General features: G+C 39.5%; 1 protein-coding gene across 1 annotated transcript in view; it reads right to left on the reverse strand.

The window, feature by feature from the left end:
• Positions 1-18049, reverse strand: part of EPS8 (epidermal growth factor receptor pathway substrate 8) — a 54169-nt gene extending 36120 nt beyond the window's left edge. Inside the window, exons 1-6 of the mRNA XM_009648724.2 lie at positions 17988-18049; positions 16833-16906; positions 5832-5899; positions 3699-3860; positions 3335-3484; positions 1071-1153 (exon numbers count right to left, since the gene is read on the reverse strand). Of these exons, the coding sequence (XP_009647019.1) occupies positions 1071-1153; positions 3335-3484; positions 3699-3860; positions 5832-5899; positions 16833-16906; positions 17988-18049 (599 nt within the window). The remainder of the gene's footprint in view (positions 1-1070; positions 1154-3334; positions 3485-3698; positions 3861-5831; positions 5900-16832; positions 16907-17987) is intronic.
• Positions 18050-20155: the final 2106 nt, after the last annotated feature.

A 20155-nucleotide genomic window follows, 5' to 3' on the forward strand; every position in this document is an offset into this window, starting at 1 on the left:
CGCTATGCTGTCATGCACTCATGACCTCTTCGCCTTATTGCCCTCAGAGACTGATATTTTGGATTATTTTTCCCACCAGATGTACTGACCTACATTCTTTTCCCAGTTAAATCTCATTAGTTTCCCAGCACATCCAATGTGTTTGAGTTCTTCTGGATTGCCTCTTTGTGCTTATACCTGTTTGTTACAGTCCCACAAACAGTAAAGTCTACTTATTTGATTTTAAACCCAGAGATAAAGTTACACACAGTTCAGTTTTTGTTTTGTAGTTATAGAAGTGTCCATTACTCTAGGAAAACTTCATGAGTTGCACATCAGAATTTCACAGGTGGCTAAGACTGTAATAAACTCATTCATATAATGGTGACGTTTTTACTTAATTATTTTTGTCCAGCAGAGACCTCTCTATCTGGACCACAAAACTGTTATTGAGAGATACTATCAGGACGCAGTTACATACTAACCTTTCAACAAACTACCCCCATGACCATTCAGTATCTAATATATTTGTGCCCTTGTTTCTATGCCCCTGTTGGCTACCTCTCATCTCTGTATTCATTTTCTCTGAACCCAACAGACTCTTCTCCCCCACATTTTCCAACGGGCAGAGAAGCTTCCCTACCAGGAAAACAAGGAGTCTTCAGCATCATTAAAAAGGCAGGCAGGAAGATTATTCAATCTTCTGTTGCTGTTTTGTTTAACATCTTTAGATCCCCAAACCCTTTTATTACAATCTTATTTACTTGGAGTTATGGGGCATTTATGTTTTTAATTTAAACTCTGAACTACTTGGTCCATATGCAGTACTGAGACATGCAATGCTATTCTCTGGCAAGTGGTACTGATGTCAGCTGTTCCCATGACTATGCTGGAATCAGGGATGGTAAGAGTGACGCTATTAATTGAGAGAGCTGGAGATAATTATTAAAGCAAGGCCTCTACACACGGTTTGGGAAGTATATTATCAACTAACAAAAAAGAGCAAAAGACAGCAGGCAGACTTGGAGAGATTCTGAATGCTGTAACACTATTTGATGAACCTATATACCGCCAAGAAGTTAGGGGTTTACCTCAGCGTTTCAAGCCTCTTCTTTTGTTTCCCACTTTTGCTGTCACTGATTGCACTTTCAATATCTTCATGAATAAAGCTAGCCTAAAGAGACAGAAGCAGAAACCATCAGGTATCAGCCAGACTACCAGATATATGAAATAAATATCTCCTCATGCACTTTTTTTAGGGCATCTTTAGATTCCAGAATCCCTTATCAAATCCCATTTATTTAAAAGTTCTGGGATAAATTATTTTATACATAAACAGGACAAAGAAACACACAATGCTATTGTCTGGAAGCTGGTATTTTTGTCACTGTTCCAATCTCAAGCATTATCATCAGATGAGTATGTCATCTAGCGACCAAATTTGTCTGAACATCTGTAATTATCTCAAGTCAACCGTTATTGCATAAGCTATTTTCTCCTCTGTGTATGTCATTTTTGTTTTTCTCAAGTATGTTAGGGGAAAGACATACTATAAAAAAAATCTGCTATAGATAGTAGCAGCAAAACTACTATAGATAGTAGCAGCATAAATGATTAGGAAAGTTCCTTGCAGTGATAGTTTCCTTTAAGAAATAACAATAGCCTCCAATTTTCCTTTGATGTAATAGAAGATTAATTTTCAGAACATTTCCTAATCTGTAGGTTCCTGCCTCTCCATGACTGCAGTCTGCCTCTACCAGTGACCCACAGGTGAAATTTTGATGCACGTCAGGTATTATTTTAATAGATCTTGCATTAAATAGGTCACGGCTTCTCATAGGATTTAGAATGCTCTGTTACACGTCTTCAGCTGACAAATTAATTTCCTACACAAGTTGTCAAAGCCCAAATCTGTCAGTGTCTGGTTCAGTCTACAAGGTCCCCATCTTTCTTAGTACCCTCATAATGGAGTAAGTAAGAAATGGAGAAACTTAAGGGGATCTGAGGAACTTAAACCCAAAATTCCATTAATCACACTCTTGATATTTATTATTTCACAATTTTTTGTTTAGAAAATATAGAATGCCCCAAATATTATTGATTATGACTAATTTTTTATTGCAGAGGCTCCTGAGGTTCGCGGTAACTTCTGATCAAAAGCAGGAAAAAGACAATGGAGAAAGAACTAACCTTCCAAAAAGAGCCAAGTCTCATGCGTAAAGGAACAAAACCTAAGGTATGGTCACAGATTCAAACCATACCTCAGAAGAAAAGGTGGATCCTGGACTTCCAAGTCATGCTTATGTGCTCTGCATTTTTATTTGTACACAGAGGAACAACTTCAAAAGATGAAAGTCTGAAGAAAAGAGACCACCTCTACACTTTGGGAAGCTGGATCCAACCAGACCTCAGCAAGGATCCCTCAATTATTCAACATAATGCCACCTGAACCTCCCACAGGATCCCCATTTCCATTGAAACAGCAAATTCTGTGCAACAAATCAGACAATTAACCAGTCATCTTCACACCACTCTCACTATACCAATTTCAAAACGATTGCATGGTGTAATTAGCAGTCTGTTGTTTTAGGACAATGATATGAACTACTACAAAGGAATTAAAAAATACCCATTAAATTATCAACTGGAATTTGAAGAAATACCAATTATATACAGTAACTAATAGAAATTAAAATTTATAACCCTGGAAATAAAGAAGTATTGCAGAATACATTAAAAAAATATTTATGCTTGAAGGAAATATTTTAATCAGAGACGAACAATCTCTCTTCTTGTTTTGCCCCTCCTGCAAGCAGTATTTTCTTTTCCATTATCTCTCCAGCAGAGCAGAGATGCAGAGAGGTGAGAATGTAGAGAAGGTTTAATTGTTCAGTGACAAAAAGAGCAGAAAAAAGGGAAAGACTAAGTAAGGGCTTGGAAGAGTTCTTTGCAGATTATAAGATAAATCTGAGATAATTCAAACAATTTTACACTCCTTTCTTCAGAAGCATGAATGCAAACCATATACATATTCCAGAGCTTTACTCATTTGCAAACCTAAAGGAGCAGCTACAGAGCCCAAGATCCAATATTTACAGTAATAGCATATCTGAACATGCACTAAGGATTTCAGCTTACATACTGGACTACTCTCTTGCAAAACATACTACGCTACATTTACTAACATACTGTAAGTCGTGTCGATATCATAAGCCCATTAAACTTAAAGCATATTTATAAAAGAACAGAATTATTTTCTACGAATCAGCTCATTTGATTTTATCCACTGTACTTTCCAATTCATAAAATTGCCCCTATTCAAATAAGTCACAGCAGATTTCCATTACCATCTTACCTTAATCTCATCACATTGGAAAAGATGCAAATCGGGCTTGTTTTGGGTTGGTTCTTTACATACTAATGCAAGAATTGAATTGTAATTGCATGCATTCATCACAGCTTGGCAATGCTGAATTGTGCTTAAAGGAAAATTCTCCAGTTCATTCTGCGGGAAGAGGAAAAAAAAAAAATCAAAAAACAAAAACCACAAAACACCACCTTACTATACAGCATCCTGATCTCAGAAAAGCTGCACGAGTTAAAAGGGGAAAGTGATAATAAGCTAATTAAAATACCAAATCTCACAAACATCATTTTTCTGCCCGTTCCCTTTTTTTCTCTCTCTCTCTGAAAATGAGACTGCCACTCACAGATCTTACCTTTGATTCCAAGTCCACCAAACTGACAGCTTTGTCATCCACTTGAAGAATCATATCTTGAGTCCACACTTTGCCTTTGGCATCCAGCAATTTCAGCTTCCTTATTCCATCATCTACTGTAATCATTGCCTCTTTTCGGTCCAAAACAAAGGTGGTCAAGTGCTAGTGAATGGGATGTACATTTAAAAAAAAAAAAAATTGTAATTTTCCCTACTGTTTGGCAATGTCAGTATTCAAATTGCCAGGAAATAGAAATACAAATTATTCATGAATAAAAGTGCCTTTGTATGACAGATCCCACCAATAAGCCATAAGAGAGGTTGTTTCGTCCATAATGTCATTATAATCAACTCATTTTTGTACCTCTGTTTGTCATCCTCTGTCATTTCCTCACTAAAGTAAGTGGTTAGACTTGAAGGCATGTTCTGACATCCTCCAGGTATCACAGCTAGAATTAAACCCTGAGTATTTAATTAGCTTTCTCGAGGAGTGAAAACCTGTCTCTCTTGGCAAGCTGAATCCAGGAAGCGTCAGCAGAAGCTTCCCAAAAACACCCTGCCAACATACCTCCACCACCACCCTGACCTGGAGTGTCCTCAGATCTTCCAGAGCTGCCAGCTAGCATGCTGATGGCAACCATGACGGGCTTGCATCTGACTGGGATACCTTATGGATAGACTAGTTGCTTTTTTTTTTTTTTTTTTTTTTTCACAGTAGAAATGTAATACTAACTACTTTTGCTCACCATCAACTTGCAATATTCTTCAGATTCAATAATGGTCTAGAAATTAAATACCACCTCACAGACATCACCTCAACTATCTTCCCCTGTCATTATGGTTTTGACAATTTCTCCTTCAACATGTCAACCATGCGAGAAAACCCATACAATTATTTCATTTTATCCAGGCACAAACCCAGCTTCACATTCTTATTGAAGACCTGGTTACACTCAACCAAGTTGAACGAATTTTAGTGTATGCCTGCACATCTATCTTCTAAATAACTAAAAAACCAAGAAGAATCAAGTGTGCTTTCTTCTTTTACAGGATAACAGCACTTTGTTATGACAGACAAGAGAGTAATACAAGCTGCATATAATCAAAGTCTTTAAAAGAAATAAAGTGAAGCAAACTCTCTACTGACTGCTCACACAGGAATGCTTAGACTCCAAATACAAGTACTAATTTTTATGCCAGTACAGTACCACAACCGTTACAGAGAAATCAAAGTACAGAGACACAATTAGAGGCAACACAAGTATTCATTTGCAAGTTGATCATAGGATTAGAAGCATTTGAAATTAAGACTCTTCCGCATATGATCTCACAATTTACAGCTAATTTAAAAACCAGCAAAAAGGAGCTGAGAATCTATGGTATTTGCAAGACTTGGCTTGATCCATGAGAGTGGTCTGATGGCAGTGGGAGAAAGTTTGTGCCAAAGTAAGACTACAGAATGAGACATTGCATCCAAAAGTGCTTAACAGGCTACATACAGGCATGCAGGCTTACTTTGCTGAATATTTTAAATATATCTACTCCTGGATAAAATATGACAGCAGCAGACAGTAATTCTGCAAAGCAGCTTGTGTCACAGGAAGCGACACACTTTGCACTTCACACTGGGGAAGAATCTGTGCAGGCAGAATATAGTTGTTTATCTTCTGCTTAGTAGACTAACTGGGGCTTTTAGGGGTTAATGCTCAGCTCTTTCTGAATATTCTGCCACCTCTGCTGATTATAACTGATCAAAGTATTCATTTTAAATACCATCCAGTGTGTCTCGCCAACAGCACAGGGTTTGTCAGCTCTGCCTCATCCTCAGAACAAGCCAGGTTCAGAGACAGGGCAACAAAACACATTGAATTGATATCCCATTGAGAAGGCCTGTCTGCTTGCCAAACTACACACAACTTTGCTTACATTTTTCTACATCAAAATTTCAGCTCATTATGGCAGAGCTATAGAATTTGAGACACTTCAGTGTAATCTATGCTGAGGTGACCTCAGGCTGGCAGGATATTTTGGAAGATGGATAGGCCTTCAAGCGTATGTATCCTCAAAAAGCATGTAGGCAAAAATAACTGCATGTAACTGAAAGCTATAATTGGTATATAGCTCCTCATCTCACCTCTACGTGGTACTGAGAAGTTTCGGATATGCTGCTGGCACTGTCTCGTGCATAATTCTTCCTTTGTTCTAAAGATGGGAGGGAAAGAACAAATAATTATTCATTCAACTTCTTATCATGCTGTTTTGAATACTTCTTGGAGATACTTAAGCCCAGTTGCATACATGAAAACAGAAGATGAGCTGCTGACAATTTCTGTATTTCAAGGGAAAAAACCTTCACCCCCACATAGTCCAGCACAGGATCATACTTACATCAACGACATTAAGAGAGAGCCAGTGGGCGCAAAAAAAAGCCATTTATCATGGTGAGTCAGGACAGTGGAGGGGAGCGGTGTTCTGACTGAAAATGCTTCACTGGTAAGCCTGACTATTAAAATCACTGACTTGCCACTTCGGTAGCAATAGGTTAACCCACATCAAGCTTACTGAAATTTTTATGAATGCACTTGAAAGCATAGCTATTTTCTGATATACATGTTGAATCTGCAAAACAACAAAGCCACACAAAAACCAGACCTGATTTACCCTTTATTTCTTTCAATTTGATGAATTACTAATGCAGAAATATACATGGAAAAGGGTAAAAAAAAAATGCACACCAAATATATCTAAACAGAAATATTTTTCAGCTGAAAAAACACAATGCTGCAAAATCAGAAACATCATTTGCCTTTTGCTCCATACAACAGATTAATATCAAACCAGGAGAGGAGGGAAGGGAAAATGCAAAATGAAGGTACGACACACCCCTACACCACAAAGTAGTGAACTCAATGAATACTGATGTAAACTTTTCAACTTTAGTGGAAAAAATTTGAATGCAACATTTGGAGGGTTTTTCTCTGTTTTCACCACAGCCTGATCTGGAACACTGGGAGCTTTGCCTAAGGAAGGAAGTCACTGGGAGACTTGGCCGAGAGAGGTCCAAGAAAACTCTGCAAGACGGCCCCTGTACTCTGCACTATTGAGGCCACACCTTGAATACTGTGTTCAGTTTTGGGCCCCTCACTACAGGAAAGAAGTTGCATTGCTGGAACATGTCCAGAGGAGAGCAGAAAAGCTGGTGAAGGGTCTGGAGAACAAGTCTTACGAGGAGCAGCTGAGGGAAGTGGGGCTGTTTAGCCCAGAGAAGAGGAGGCTAAGGGGAGACCTTATCGCCCTCTACAACTGCCTGACAGGAGGCTGTAGCGAGGTGGGGGTCGGTGTCTTCTCCCTGGTAACGGGCGATAGGACGAGGGGAAATGGTCTGAAGTTGCGCCAGGGCAGGTTTAGGTTGGACATTAGGAAAAATTTCTTCACAGAAAGGGTTGTCAAGCATTGGAATGGTCTGCCCAGGGAAGTGGTTGAGTCCCCACCCCTGGAGGTATTTAAAAGATGGGTAGATGAGGCGCTTAGGGACATGGTTTAGTGGTGGGATGGCAGAGTTAGGTTAATGGTTGGACTTGATGATCTTAAAGGTCTTTTCCAACCTAAACGATTCGATGATTCCATGATTCTATGATTTCATTAAATAACTTGACTTCTGGTCTTCAAGTAAAATAGGCAGTTTGATTTTGTTCAGAAGGAAAGTACTTGGTACACATACAAAATCCATCAATTTCATCATACTCTGAATACTTGGGCGGAGGGGGAATAGAAGTGTGTGATTCTGTTGATGGGAAAGTTAAGTTACTTTCTGCAAAATAAAAAAAACCAGCTGACTAATACCAAGCACATGATCTGTGACAGCCAGAGATCTGCAGTGAGGACACCAAAAAAGCCACACTGCAGAAGGCCCTTCTGTGACCAGGGTTCCTTCAGACTGGAATTCCAGGTGCTGACAGATACAGCAGTGCCCTCATTTTCAGGTGTCACTTGTAGAAGTATTTGTCACCTTTCACTTTCACGCCTATTTATCTCTTCAGTTCTCAGTGACTTTCATGAAAGGCATGGCAGTTTCTGAAGTCCCTCGCTGGCTTGAAGCCCCCCTCTCGTGCCGACAGACACCACTCACCCCACAGAGCCGTCCTGCTACTGTACAGCAGCTACTCAGTTTGCTTTAGCAAGAGAAGCATGCACAGCAATCAGCCAAATTCAAGAACACTGTGGATTATCAGAATTCTTAATTTAATTATCCATTAATTAATTATCCATTATTCTGAAATGCCAGGGCAGAGGATCTGCCTTGATTCCAACTTAACTACAATTTCTGCTTTTGCAGCATGTTACTTAAAGGCTTTTTTTTCTTTTTGCTCCATTTTCTTTTTAACTACAATAGACACACACACACATGCACACCCCAACAAAACAGTCAGTAAAGCAGTACTGTCTGATTTGCTACCTTTCTTTTTTTGTTTGGATGATGATCTGAAGAAGTAAAGTCCATCTGTTCCTAACAAAACAAGGGAATTAAAAAATAGTATCTGGTTTAACCCCATGGAATTATTTACACCTCCGAGATCAGCCAATAGTCTTCTGTTATGGACTGTAAACGATACTTAAATTATGTCCAGTAAGAAAGAATATATGCTTAAAAAAAAGTCGCTTGTCTCAATTAACAATGCATCAGATATTCAGCTTTGACTGTCATTATTTTTTTTTACGTGAACAAAAGTATTATTATTTTCTTAAGAATATAAAATTAAACCAGGTTAAGACATTTTACATCCACTGTAAGGTTTATAAATCCTGCAACCACTAACAGTTAGAGTTGTTTTAAATGAACAAAGAATATGTAGAGGCTCCAGAGGAATTAAGAAGAGAGTAACTTTTGCAAGATTCCTTGCTCAGCTTCACAGAAATTTTGTCCTGTGTTAAGACAGGATATCCCAAACCGTTTGTAGCACTAATTAACATATCCTCTTCCACAGAGCAGCCCTAACACTCACAATAGACCTGATGGTAAGGTTTTCAACACACTATGTCATGGTGAGAACAATAGTGTTTATATAAGAAATAGAGCCTTCTGAATGCTAATAAAATCTGTGGTTGCCCACACTTGAGAGCCAAGGAGAGCCCCTCAAGTTCTGCATTCTTAATTACAACACAATAGTAACAAGAACTTCAATAAAATTTCCAATTAGCAAAATTCAATCTGTGTTTGTGTTAATAAACTAAAAGTATGGTCACCACAACAACTGACAGTCCACACTGAGTTCAGCGGCAATTCCTATTTACCTATTTATTTCTTTAATGTAGGTAGAATGATTATTAGAACCCACTAGAGATCCACGTTATCATTCAGAATAGAATAGAATAGACTATTTCACCTGGAAGGGACCTAAAACGATCATCTAGTCCAACTGCCTGACCACTTCAGCGCTGACCAAAAGTTAAAGCATGTTATTAAGGGCATTGTCCAAATGCCTCTTAAGCACTGACAGACATGGGGCATCAACCACCATTTTTTGTTATCCTATAGGCCCTTCTACCAAAACCACCGTGTAATATATGTCACTTAAGCAGACTTGGAGACTCCCTTTTCTGGGAGTCCAAGGAACTGATGCAATCTAAACTCTGCAGCGAAGCAAACTAAACTGGGAAGACTTCCAAGTCTTGTTGCAGTTACAGACCAAACCGAAAAAAATAGAGATGGTACCTCACAGGCTCCTAGTTACTGCTCAGTGCCTCAACTTTTACATGGTTTTGGATGAGCTAGAGAAGCATAGTGAATGTTGTCAATGCTGCTACAGGGGAGCTGGAGGTAGATAGTATGGGTAACTGTTCCATCCTGAAATTATTCACCCTTCAAAATACATCTTCTAATAAGCACCCTAATATCAGGCAAAATTCTTCCATTGCTTCTGGAAAGCTTTTTCGTCAACCTTTGTTTTTCAACCCTTTTACAATTCAGTAGTTAGAAAGTGGGTCTCCTTTGCCATACAGGGTCAACCCAGCTGCTAATAACCCAGGCTCCCTGAGAGACAGTTTTCTCTGCTGCCTGACATAAATTGCACTGAGGAAAGAATGAATAAAGTCCCCCCATGATAATATGAACATAACACAAATTCAAGAGAAAAAAAAAGACTGGTGTCTGGAATGCATCCCCTTTCCCATGGTTTTTGCCAGTAGCTCAAAACTAAATCTCAGCCTCTGCTTTCTCCTAGTGCCCGGCTCATGTCCCAGGTTCTACCTACAAATCTCTGCAAGTTCTCACTTTGCCCTCAGAAAGGAGGACAGAAACCCTTTTACACCCCCTTCTGCTGATGTGCTCCACTGTCCTGAACTTCTACCAAAATTGATATAAGCCTGAAAACTTATTCTGCATCCTTCTCTACCCAGATGACACAAGAGTCTGCTGCTTCTTCCTACACCACTGCCACGTTTCCACTTCGAAGTCAGATATATCTGAGCACATGACTCTCTCAGTCTTTTTCATCCATATACAACTCTATTTTTCTTCTTTTCCTACAGAGTTGCCCATTGCTATTCTTCTGGGAAAATATCTTCCATCTCCTCAACTCTTTCCCATATCAAAGTGGCTGATTATTATTCATCAGTATTAATCTGACTGCTTTTACAGAAACCCTGAAAACGCCTCTTGACTTATTACAAGATCTTCAAATGCAAGTAACTATACCCTATTATTGAAAACAAGGAACAGAATTTGCTGACTTAGTGAACATACTGGGTCTGGCTGGGATGGGGTTAATTTTCTTCACGGCAGCCTGTATGGGGCTATGTTTTGGATTTGTGACCAAAACAGTGTTGATAACACAGGGATGTTATAGCTGTTGCTGAACAGTGCCAAGGCCTTCTCTATTTCTCACTCTGCTGCCCCAGCGAGCAGGCTGGGGGTGCAGAAGAGGTTGGGAGTGGACACAGCTGAGACATCTGACCCCAGCTGACCAAAGGGATATTCCATACTGTATAATGTCATGCTCAGCAACAAAACTAGTGGGTAGCCTTTCCAAAGTAGCCCTTGCACATAGACTGTCTGGGCACTGGGCTGCTTGTGGGAGCTGGTGAGTGATTGCCTTTGTGGTACTTGGGGTTTTTTTCAGGTTTTTTCCTTCCCCCCTCCTTCCCTCACTTAATAAGCTGTCTTTATCTTGATCCGATTCTCTCCCCTATCCTACTGCAGCGAGGAGACAGAGGCAATGAGCAAGCAACTGGGCAGGTCCTTAGTTGCTGGCTGGGGTCAACCCCCAACACTGGGGGGAAAAAAAAAAAAGTTTATATGCTCCATTTCACTTGCCTAATCCTCCCAATCAGTCTCGGCCTCTCACAGGTCCCTTCATGCATGAAGAGATTTATTGAAGCTAAAGCTTAATTCTGCAGAGACTTCCAGATAGGATGTATAAAGCTATGAAAAGATGAATAAAACTATCAAAACTATTGAGTTTTTTCTATTTACTCTACTTACTGCTACTCTTACATCCTACATGTAAAACACAGTGCAGCCTTACTACCACAGTTAGCTCAGAACCCGCTGATACACTGCACACAATGTACCTGAAGTATTTTCTCTCTGATAAAGGAAAAACATAAAAATAAAAAAGGATCATGGCAGAAGACACTTAAGTTAAATTCTTAATCACAGGTTATAGCAAATGCAACCCTGAGGAATTTCAGCAAAATAAAATCTCTCACAAGGCAAGGGCAATAAACTTAAAGCAGCACAGCATTTCACTCATTGGCTCTGACTGTAAGATCTACTACCTACTAAACCTTTCAAAGGAACATAAACATTGATCCACAGAAACTAATACTCTTCCCACTGCCTCATGTGGAGAGACGCTCTTGCTATTCGTGTCCTTGTGAACTTACTGAATTTGCCAATCATCAGGAGCAGACCATGTTTCTGGTTTCAAAAAGACGTGAAAAGGTACTGATTTCATAACAATTTTGGAAGCAGCCAAAACACCAGAAAACAAAGACCAAGCCAAGCCAAGAATACACGGGACAGTACATGACACAGACAAACAGCACTTCAGATTGCCATTGCTCATTCTCTTCCTTGCCCTCCCTACACTAAGAACTTTGTGCTCTCCCCAGTTATTTCGGTGGAGGACCATTTCATACTTTGGAAAGGTAACTATTCCACAGCTTCAGACAGAAACACCAGTGTGGCCCAAGCTCCCTTGAGGCAGAGCTATGATCAGAACCTGACATAGCTAAAGTTAGAGTCCTGGCCAGGACTGGAAGAGGGTGCAGCAAAATGGCAAATTAGAAAGCTGCTTAATAAACTCTACCATAGCCTGGCTCTGTACTACTGAAACATAAGAGGTTTCAGTTGAATATGAGGAAAAATTTCTTTACTTTGAGGGTGACAGAGCACTGGAACAGGCTGCCCAGGGGGGTTGTGGAGTCTCCTTCTCTGGAGATAGTCAAAGCCCGCCTGGATGATGTCCTGTGAAATGTGCTCTAGGAGAATCTGCTTTAGCAGGAGGGTTGGACTAGGTGATCTCCCGAGGTCCCTTCCAATCCTTGCCATTCTGTGATTCTGTGTGATTCTGTGATTCCGTGATACTGTCCAGAAGACCACACTGAGAAATGTATCACAACAAGAGAAAGTTATATTTCTTTATCTAGGTAGAGAAGATTCTTACCAAAAGCAAAAGCAAAAGATTCTTACCAAAAGCAAAAGGTCTCAGTCTGGGTCTTAACAAATGACCTGAAGCATGGGTGGTGCTGGTTAGGGCTAATATAACTTTAGGCATAACAAATTTTCAGTCCCTAAAAGCCTAGAACAGAAAAAAGGAATCCTGATGCCTAGACTTCCCCTGATGTCTTAGAAATAATTGCACAGGCCAGATGTAATACATGTTGTCAGTGCTATGGCTATGATAGGACAAGGAAGGATATTGGTGGATCCCACCTTCCCCTGCCATAGCCAAACTGGAAAATTGTCTCTACAGTGCACAAAGAGACAAAGCTCTGAAATCTGATGGCAATCCATGTGGGGATGAATTAAGAGTCTCCCTCACAAACTGTCCTAAGAATCCTGGAGTGACAGCATAAATTATCACCACACATCCTCAAGCAGAAAAGCCCAATACTTAGTTTAGTACTGTATACTTGTGGTTCGCATTGGACTGATTGCTGGCACCCCTTTACAAATGTACTGCAGCAGCTGGAAAAACTCGAGACTGAGAGCAAAGAGCAGGAGACGTGACCTACACATCCGGAGAGAAAGGTCAAAATTTGAGTTCAACCCAAATCTCATTAAGAGAAGAGCAAACACTATCACTTTCAGAGATTTGTGCCACAAGCTTCTCCCTGGTGGCTGTATGGAACTAGCTATCGGAGAAAGTGTGTTGTTTAGAAGTCAACTGCCAGTTCAATCCATCCGAGTATCAAATAACAAAAGCACGTTCCATGGATGGCTTCCTTTAATGGGCTCGTTTACCTCATCTATGATCTGCTTGTGATTTCCTTGAATTTATTACACTGCAGTTCTTGCTCTGAATGAGGCATTTGAGCAATGCAAAAACACACATGCAATTTCACTGCCAGCACCTGACCACAGCCACGAGAGTATAAACACAAGGTATAGAACACCTAGGCTTTTCTGATGCAGTGTGAAGACAAGTTTAGTAACACTTTTCAATTCTGTGCTGTACAATAATCTAACAAATTGGAGCTAACCACTAGCTGGCTGCTCCTGGGGAGCGGGGCTGCTCCACGCTGCGTCACCCACCAGCAAACCCCCAGCACAGCCCTGGCTACGGGTGCCGGCTGAGGCTGCACGGCTCTCCACAAGTGGAGCTGCAGAAGACAGATGGAGAAGCCAATGCTAGAACAACAGATGCTGGTATGAGCCAAAACCCATTTCAGATGGAAAGATGAGAAATTAAATAATGAAATAAAACCCGTAAGAATGCGTAGAGGGAATTTTTCCTCCCAGCTCAGTGAGAGATTCATCGTGTAAATAGAAAACAGTTCATTTCAGGAAGGAAATGAGGGAAAACAAAGAGATTCTTTGACACAGGAAAAAAGGCAGTTGCAAGGAAGTTTTTGCTATCAGATAACCACGTCAGAGATAGGGATGGCTCCAGTCTAGTTTTTAACTGAGCTGTCTGTAACACCAGTAAAACTCCAGCCTCCTTTCCCACTGGCACTGTGGTCAGCCTCCTGCCTGATGACCAAAGGACTGAAGAACCATGAACCACCTCAGCACTGGGACTTAAGAGATAAACTTCATGCCATGGCATATATGTGTGTGTGTGTATATACACACACATGTATATACATATATATATACATGTTATTATTATTAATAATACTTTTTTAGTCTTTACTGTGCTTGGAGGAAATTGAAATCAGGATCCTCACCCACGCATACGTGCTTTAGTCCAAATGACATCTGAAAGTCTTCCAAGAAAAGGAAGTTTGTCATGGACAAAGTTTACCACTAATGTTACATTGTCACATTTTATCAAAACAAAAAAAAAAACCCAACCAACATGGTCCATTTCACTTTTACAGTTAAATTATATATATTTTTCCGATATAAGTGAAGCTATTAAATACATGAGCTTTATGCATTTACGTAAATAAAATATGTACACTTACTATACACGTACATAATATAAAATATAAAAAAGTCTGCTTTATAGGCTTTCAGTCTCATGAATCTCAACTAAGATACTTAAGTTAGCTATTAATTATAAATCAATTACAAATAAAAAATTCTAGAATGAGCATTTTTAACACATTTTAACAATTCTAGTGTCACTCAACTTCTTCCCACCCCATCTTGGGACAGCATGCACAAAAATCCCTAACATCACAGAGGAAGAAAAGACACATAGGGGATGCAGCAGATTTGCTGAAATTAAAAAAAATATATATATAATTGCCTGAATTTGAGAAAGGTTTTAGGTGTTTTCCTTGTTTTCTCCAATTCATACATCTGGCAATACCGACAGCCTAGTTCTTTATGCATACAAAACAGAGCAGAAGCAGTAAAATGTGCAAATTCCTCTCTAAAAGCTGTGCCTACATATCTTTACTCAGAGCTCCCGGATAATTGAGTCTTCTACTTCATTCAGTTCCTGGCAACTGCAGCTATAGTTTTGTGATATATCTACCAGCAGTGGAAGTGAACCAAGATCAACAATTTACTTTACAGGAGCCACCACGCAGTAGTTATATGGTAAGCATTTTCAATTAGTACCTGAATTCAATTAAGTATTTTAGAAGTAGAAGGCTGTTTACCATTATATACCTCAAATTTACTCACTTGTCCCCATCTTCTACTGGCATATGACTATGCCATGACATGTTTGATATGAAAAAGCTCAGAGAGGTGTTATTTTAAAAGCCCACAAAGGTTAAAGGACATGGTTAAGACGCATACTGATAACTGTTCAAACAACGTACTCTTGAAAAATGATGATGATGATACAAAATGAAAAAGGAAAGCACAACGCTCTCATAACATCTCATAAAGAAGTAATCTGCTAAGAGTTTTTCGCAATGTCTCTTGCTGGTTTCTGTTACCACCTACTATTTCTGTCAACACACGCAATCAGTTTGTCAAGTGAACCCATACAGGATGCAGAAATCACTGTTTAAAGCAATCGCTTCAGAATTTTCCTCAGTTGCAGTTCCTGCCTTTAATACTCCATCAAGTGACTGACTTTTGTGGCATACCACTAAAAAAGATAAATTTAAACTTAGAATGATTCATACGCAACATCAGTTTAAATGACAAATGTTTCAAATGGTTTCTGTTTCTGTCTTAGCTAATTTTTTTAGAGTGGACCTTTGCACTACTCCAGCACAGTGCCTTCAGCCACCAAACCACATCAGCTTTTCCACACCACTCCTCTTTTCAGAGGACACAAAGCTAGGAGACCTCCCATCTCCTTAGGCTTTTAGCCTCATGAATTTCAAAGCAGTTCAAAAGCCAACAAGGCAACCAGTATGACAAAGTTCTTCTCACATGCTCATGGGTGAGAAACCAAACTCCAGGCCTGAAGGCTATCCTTCTGAGGGCAAAGATAACGCTGTTCTAATGCCCCAAAGCATCCTGTCCTCACTCCCCCAACCCCGGAGGTCACTCCCAGCTATCCCCCCACCCAAAATAGGAGGGAGGAAGGATTAGTTACTACTAAGGATGTTGCGGTTTCTACTACTCTGAGCTTCCAGTTTGTTAACCTGCAGAAGAAGTGGTAGATGCAACAAGGGAGAGTGGGGCTGAGGTGCGAGGGGTCCTGCACAGGACTGGGTTCTCACTGCAAACCTTGTTCTTCCAGTCTTATCAGTTGCACTGACTTTCCAAAAAGCATTTAACAACAGGCACAGATTTACACAGCAGAACATCTCTCAGCTTCATTGCTGCTTATATTTCCATTACCAGCACAGCTATCAGCAGGATGTATTCACAGTGGAGGTGGATGACCAGGAAACGATGCAATTTGGCTGGCAAGGAACATGACTACATTCTGCCTCCACAGCGATTCGGCCATGGGCTAGAAAGTAGCGTATACAGCCAAGACAAATACTAGCATCTGTAGTTGGTAAGTGCAAAAACATTTAGGCATTTATAAAGTAACATCACATCTGACAGTCCAAAGCCTGTCAAAAATAGCAGGCCAAACAGGGCTCCAAATCTGTTACATCAAATCTAACCTCCATGAAAACCTTGTGTCAAGCAAGAATAATACTGTAAATTCCTTTTCTGCTAGCAGGGGATAAAAGTGGGGAGGCAAACGGAGACACAGGTCATGAATCAAACCTATAGCACAGCTAAATCCCTGAATATCTTCTCCCTGGTATATAACTTAGCCATAGGATCACTCTTAGTTTTGTGATAAATGCCTTAGACATTGCTGCCTTAAAAATTAGGGAGTTCTCTGTTTAGTAAACCATAAAAGCATTTTCTAGCTAGCCTAGATAGTTTTAGTTGGAATAAAATAATTTTGTTCTTTAATTTTGTTTATGCACACCCACATGTGTATGTACATACAGTTTCAGATTTACATGCATAAAATATTTTCACCATGATATCACAATCAATACTTAAACAACATTTTTAACATAGATGTTTAGAGACTTTATGCCACCTTACCATAAAGAGCTTTTGCATTTGTTCTTGAGTTCTGCTCCCTCTCCGCCTGAGCAAATGTTGGTGAACCATAGCCACTGGAAGAAAACATTTCTGGTTAACTTCTGTATAGATACATTTGCCACACAGAAACAGGCATTGAAAAAAACCCCTCTCCTTATGTAGGAGGACAGACACCTATGATGTCTCTAACGAAGGTAATGATACTGGATATTTGTTCCACACCATGAATACAGTGAAGCATGTTTCACTTAGGCTGGAAACCCTTCTGAGCTATTTTTTGTTGCATTCATACAACATCGCACACAATGGGAGGGTGATATAAACATAGATACTACCATAATGTAAGTAATCAATATCACTAAATAAAAAAAATTAAATAATTATTATTAACAATAATAATAATGACTATGCCAAAGACTTCGTAGTATTTGCGGTTTTTTTCCTGCACACACAAGCGCTAATGTTTTTTTAACAATTTAAACTGCTCTTTGTAAAAGACTTAAAAGGACTGTCATTGCCTGCAACAAATGAAAAGGCAATCCAACATCCTTCCAGCGTAACAAGAAGAATGAGTCACATACATACAAACTCACTTTAAGGGGCAACGATATGAGAAGCAGGTGAGAGCACAGACGCCCTGCTCCATACATGAATACACGTTCTTTGGCGTCAGATGAGGTCAATTTTCACCAGTGCTGCGAAGGAGCCTAGTGCCACACTTCTGATACAGGGACCATTCTCTTGTCTCAGACAAGGTAACATTTTCAGGTAACAGTGGCTCAGTTCTGTTTACTGGGAAATGATATTTTCTCACAGATGGAAAGGGCAGCCTTATCTTTTATGCATAATCAGAGCTAAACTTAAACAGATATAGGAAGACCACTCTGAGTAAAGTATGTTTTGTTATGGCTACAGCAGTATATTTTTCAGTTCCTGAGTAATGAAGCTTTACCCTTACACTAATACAAAATCAGCCAGATGATATCTGTCAGTTTGGTTACATGGTTTGGAAACTGCACATTCTTTTACAGAAACTGCCTTTGTATTATTCCTGTGGGATCTAATAATTATAGCTCTATCAGAAATGAAAGTGTAAAGAAGAAATTACAACATTATTTTTTGTCCATAAAAGGAAAATCAAAGGCATAACCTTACTTCATTTGAGGAAAATAACTTCCATATCCACCGGGAGGGGTGTTTGATATATGTCCGTTCATTCTTATCGTCACTTACTGAGGGAAACAATCTGGGAAAAGAAACAAGAGCATATGAATTGAAGTCTCCTAAAAGATGAAGGTCTAATACAGATGTAATACAAACCTAATGAGAAAATTATGGTTGAAATGGGAAAGGAATTGCATCAACAAGCTCAATTGTTATTATTTGTATTGCAGTGATGCCTTAAAGACCTGTTATGGAACTTTCCCCAGTTGCAATTTGATAGTTATTGCTTCAAATAATTTATAATTTAGTGAATAAAGCCATTATTATTGTTACAATGGTCTTCAGGAATAGCTGTAGAGATAAAAGGCTGACTAAACAAAGAACAACATCTACTGCAGAAGTGAACAAGATGTTCCAATGGCAACTTTAATAGTCAAGCGTGCTTGATTTTAACCCTCAATTCATTCTTTCAAATGAAACTTGTAAAATGACCTTTTGATACACATTCTATGAAACTTATCAGCTGAATTGTTAAAAAGGTGCATTATCAAAACAAAACACAATTGTTAGCACAAAAGGAAACTTGGCTAGCTATTTGGGACTAAAAAAAATCCTTTTTTTTTTTTTTTTTTTTTTCTTAAAGCAGCATTTAACATCCTGAAAGTTTGGAATGCCAAATGAAACCTCTCATATAACTGCAATACTGAAAAAGCTATGATGAAACAGTTAAAAGAATGACTTGTCCCTTTAATAACGTGCCCATTGAAGTTAAAATTGACACTGGAAAGTGACTTTCATAAGCCTGTAAACAATTAACAAATCTCTATTCAAATTTACCATGGGTAAATAGTCTTTCATTTATACATACACGAATAATACATATTTGACTATTTCTCTACATTGCAGTCATTAAACAGAAAAAAAGATCTCTTTCAACTCTGCAAAACAGCCAGCAGCGCATCAGACAAAATTTGTACCAACCAAAAGCTCCAGTTCCAAAGTAAGCGCAACCTGTTTTGTTGTACTAGAGCCACCTTACAGCCAGCTTATTTTCTGATTCCCTAAGTCAACTCCCTGCCTCACTTCAACCCTCCTCTTCCCCTTCCACAAAGACGCGGCAGCTGGCTGACCTACGGCGTGTACGGTACCCTGCATCCCCATCCGTCCTGCTGCTTTCCTCTTCACGCAAAAGTACGATCGCCATCAAACTCTATCCTCAGCTCTCAAGTCTTCTGTCATTTCAAGAGATGTGCAAGCTCCTTTTGGTCTTCTGTACTGAGAACAGTGTCATTTTTATACCTTGCTGAGGAACACCTGACGTCTCCTACCTGCGATGCGGTTAGCAAAACTAACTAGAACGGAGCTGCATTGATTGCGCGCCAGATGTAATCATGTGGAAGTGTGGTATTGCCTTTAGTAAGCATGTACTTGGTAATTTGGCTTAGAATCTCTTTTCTTTTTTAATTTTTTCTTTTAAATCTTTGTTCCTTACAAAACATCTTTACTGACATATCCATGTTTTATTTCCACTTCTCCTCCACATCCCCATGAATATATCACATATCCAGCTTGGTAGCCTGTTTGGCTGCTCTAAGCCACTTTTTATAGAGTGCGGTACTTAGCAGCTGTCTCCAATAAATTACTATCTGTGCCGAGTGCTGCTCAATTCATTAGCAATTACAACCCCCGGGAAGCATCCTGAGATTGTCCCATGACTTCAAAGAATAAAAATATTCATTTTCTCAGCAGAATTTGCCAGGTCACTGTGCACTCCTTGTTCCGTTTCAGCGGCTGCATGGACCAGAGCAACTCAGAGCGCACAGCTCATGCTTCCTATCACCTATTAATTCTTATTGCCTGCAACCGTTGCTCAATTTTGCTGCCCTGCTTAACAGTTTACCCCGTGATTAGCTTCCTAACAGTGACCAGATCCAAAAGACTCACACAAATTATGTCCATTGCTTTTCAATATCCCCCCCTTCCTCTACTTTCCATATGTGCTTTTATAAAGATAAGACATATTTAATAATTCTGTTTGCCATACCCCTTTATCATTTGTGATTTTTTCATAGCCCTGTCTATAAAAAATTCTGTGATGACCTGCTTTAAAGTGATATCTGGAAAAACCCTGGGTTTAGACTCCCTCAAAATTATTTCAC

This window comes from Egretta garzetta, unplaced genomic scaffold (assembly GCF_000687185.1).
Source record: "Egretta garzetta isolate BGI_Z169 unplaced genomic scaffold, ASM68718v1 scaffold81, whole genome shotgun sequence".
NCBI classification, from domain to species: Eukaryota; Metazoa; Chordata; class Aves; order Pelecaniformes; family Ardeidae; genus Egretta; species Egretta garzetta.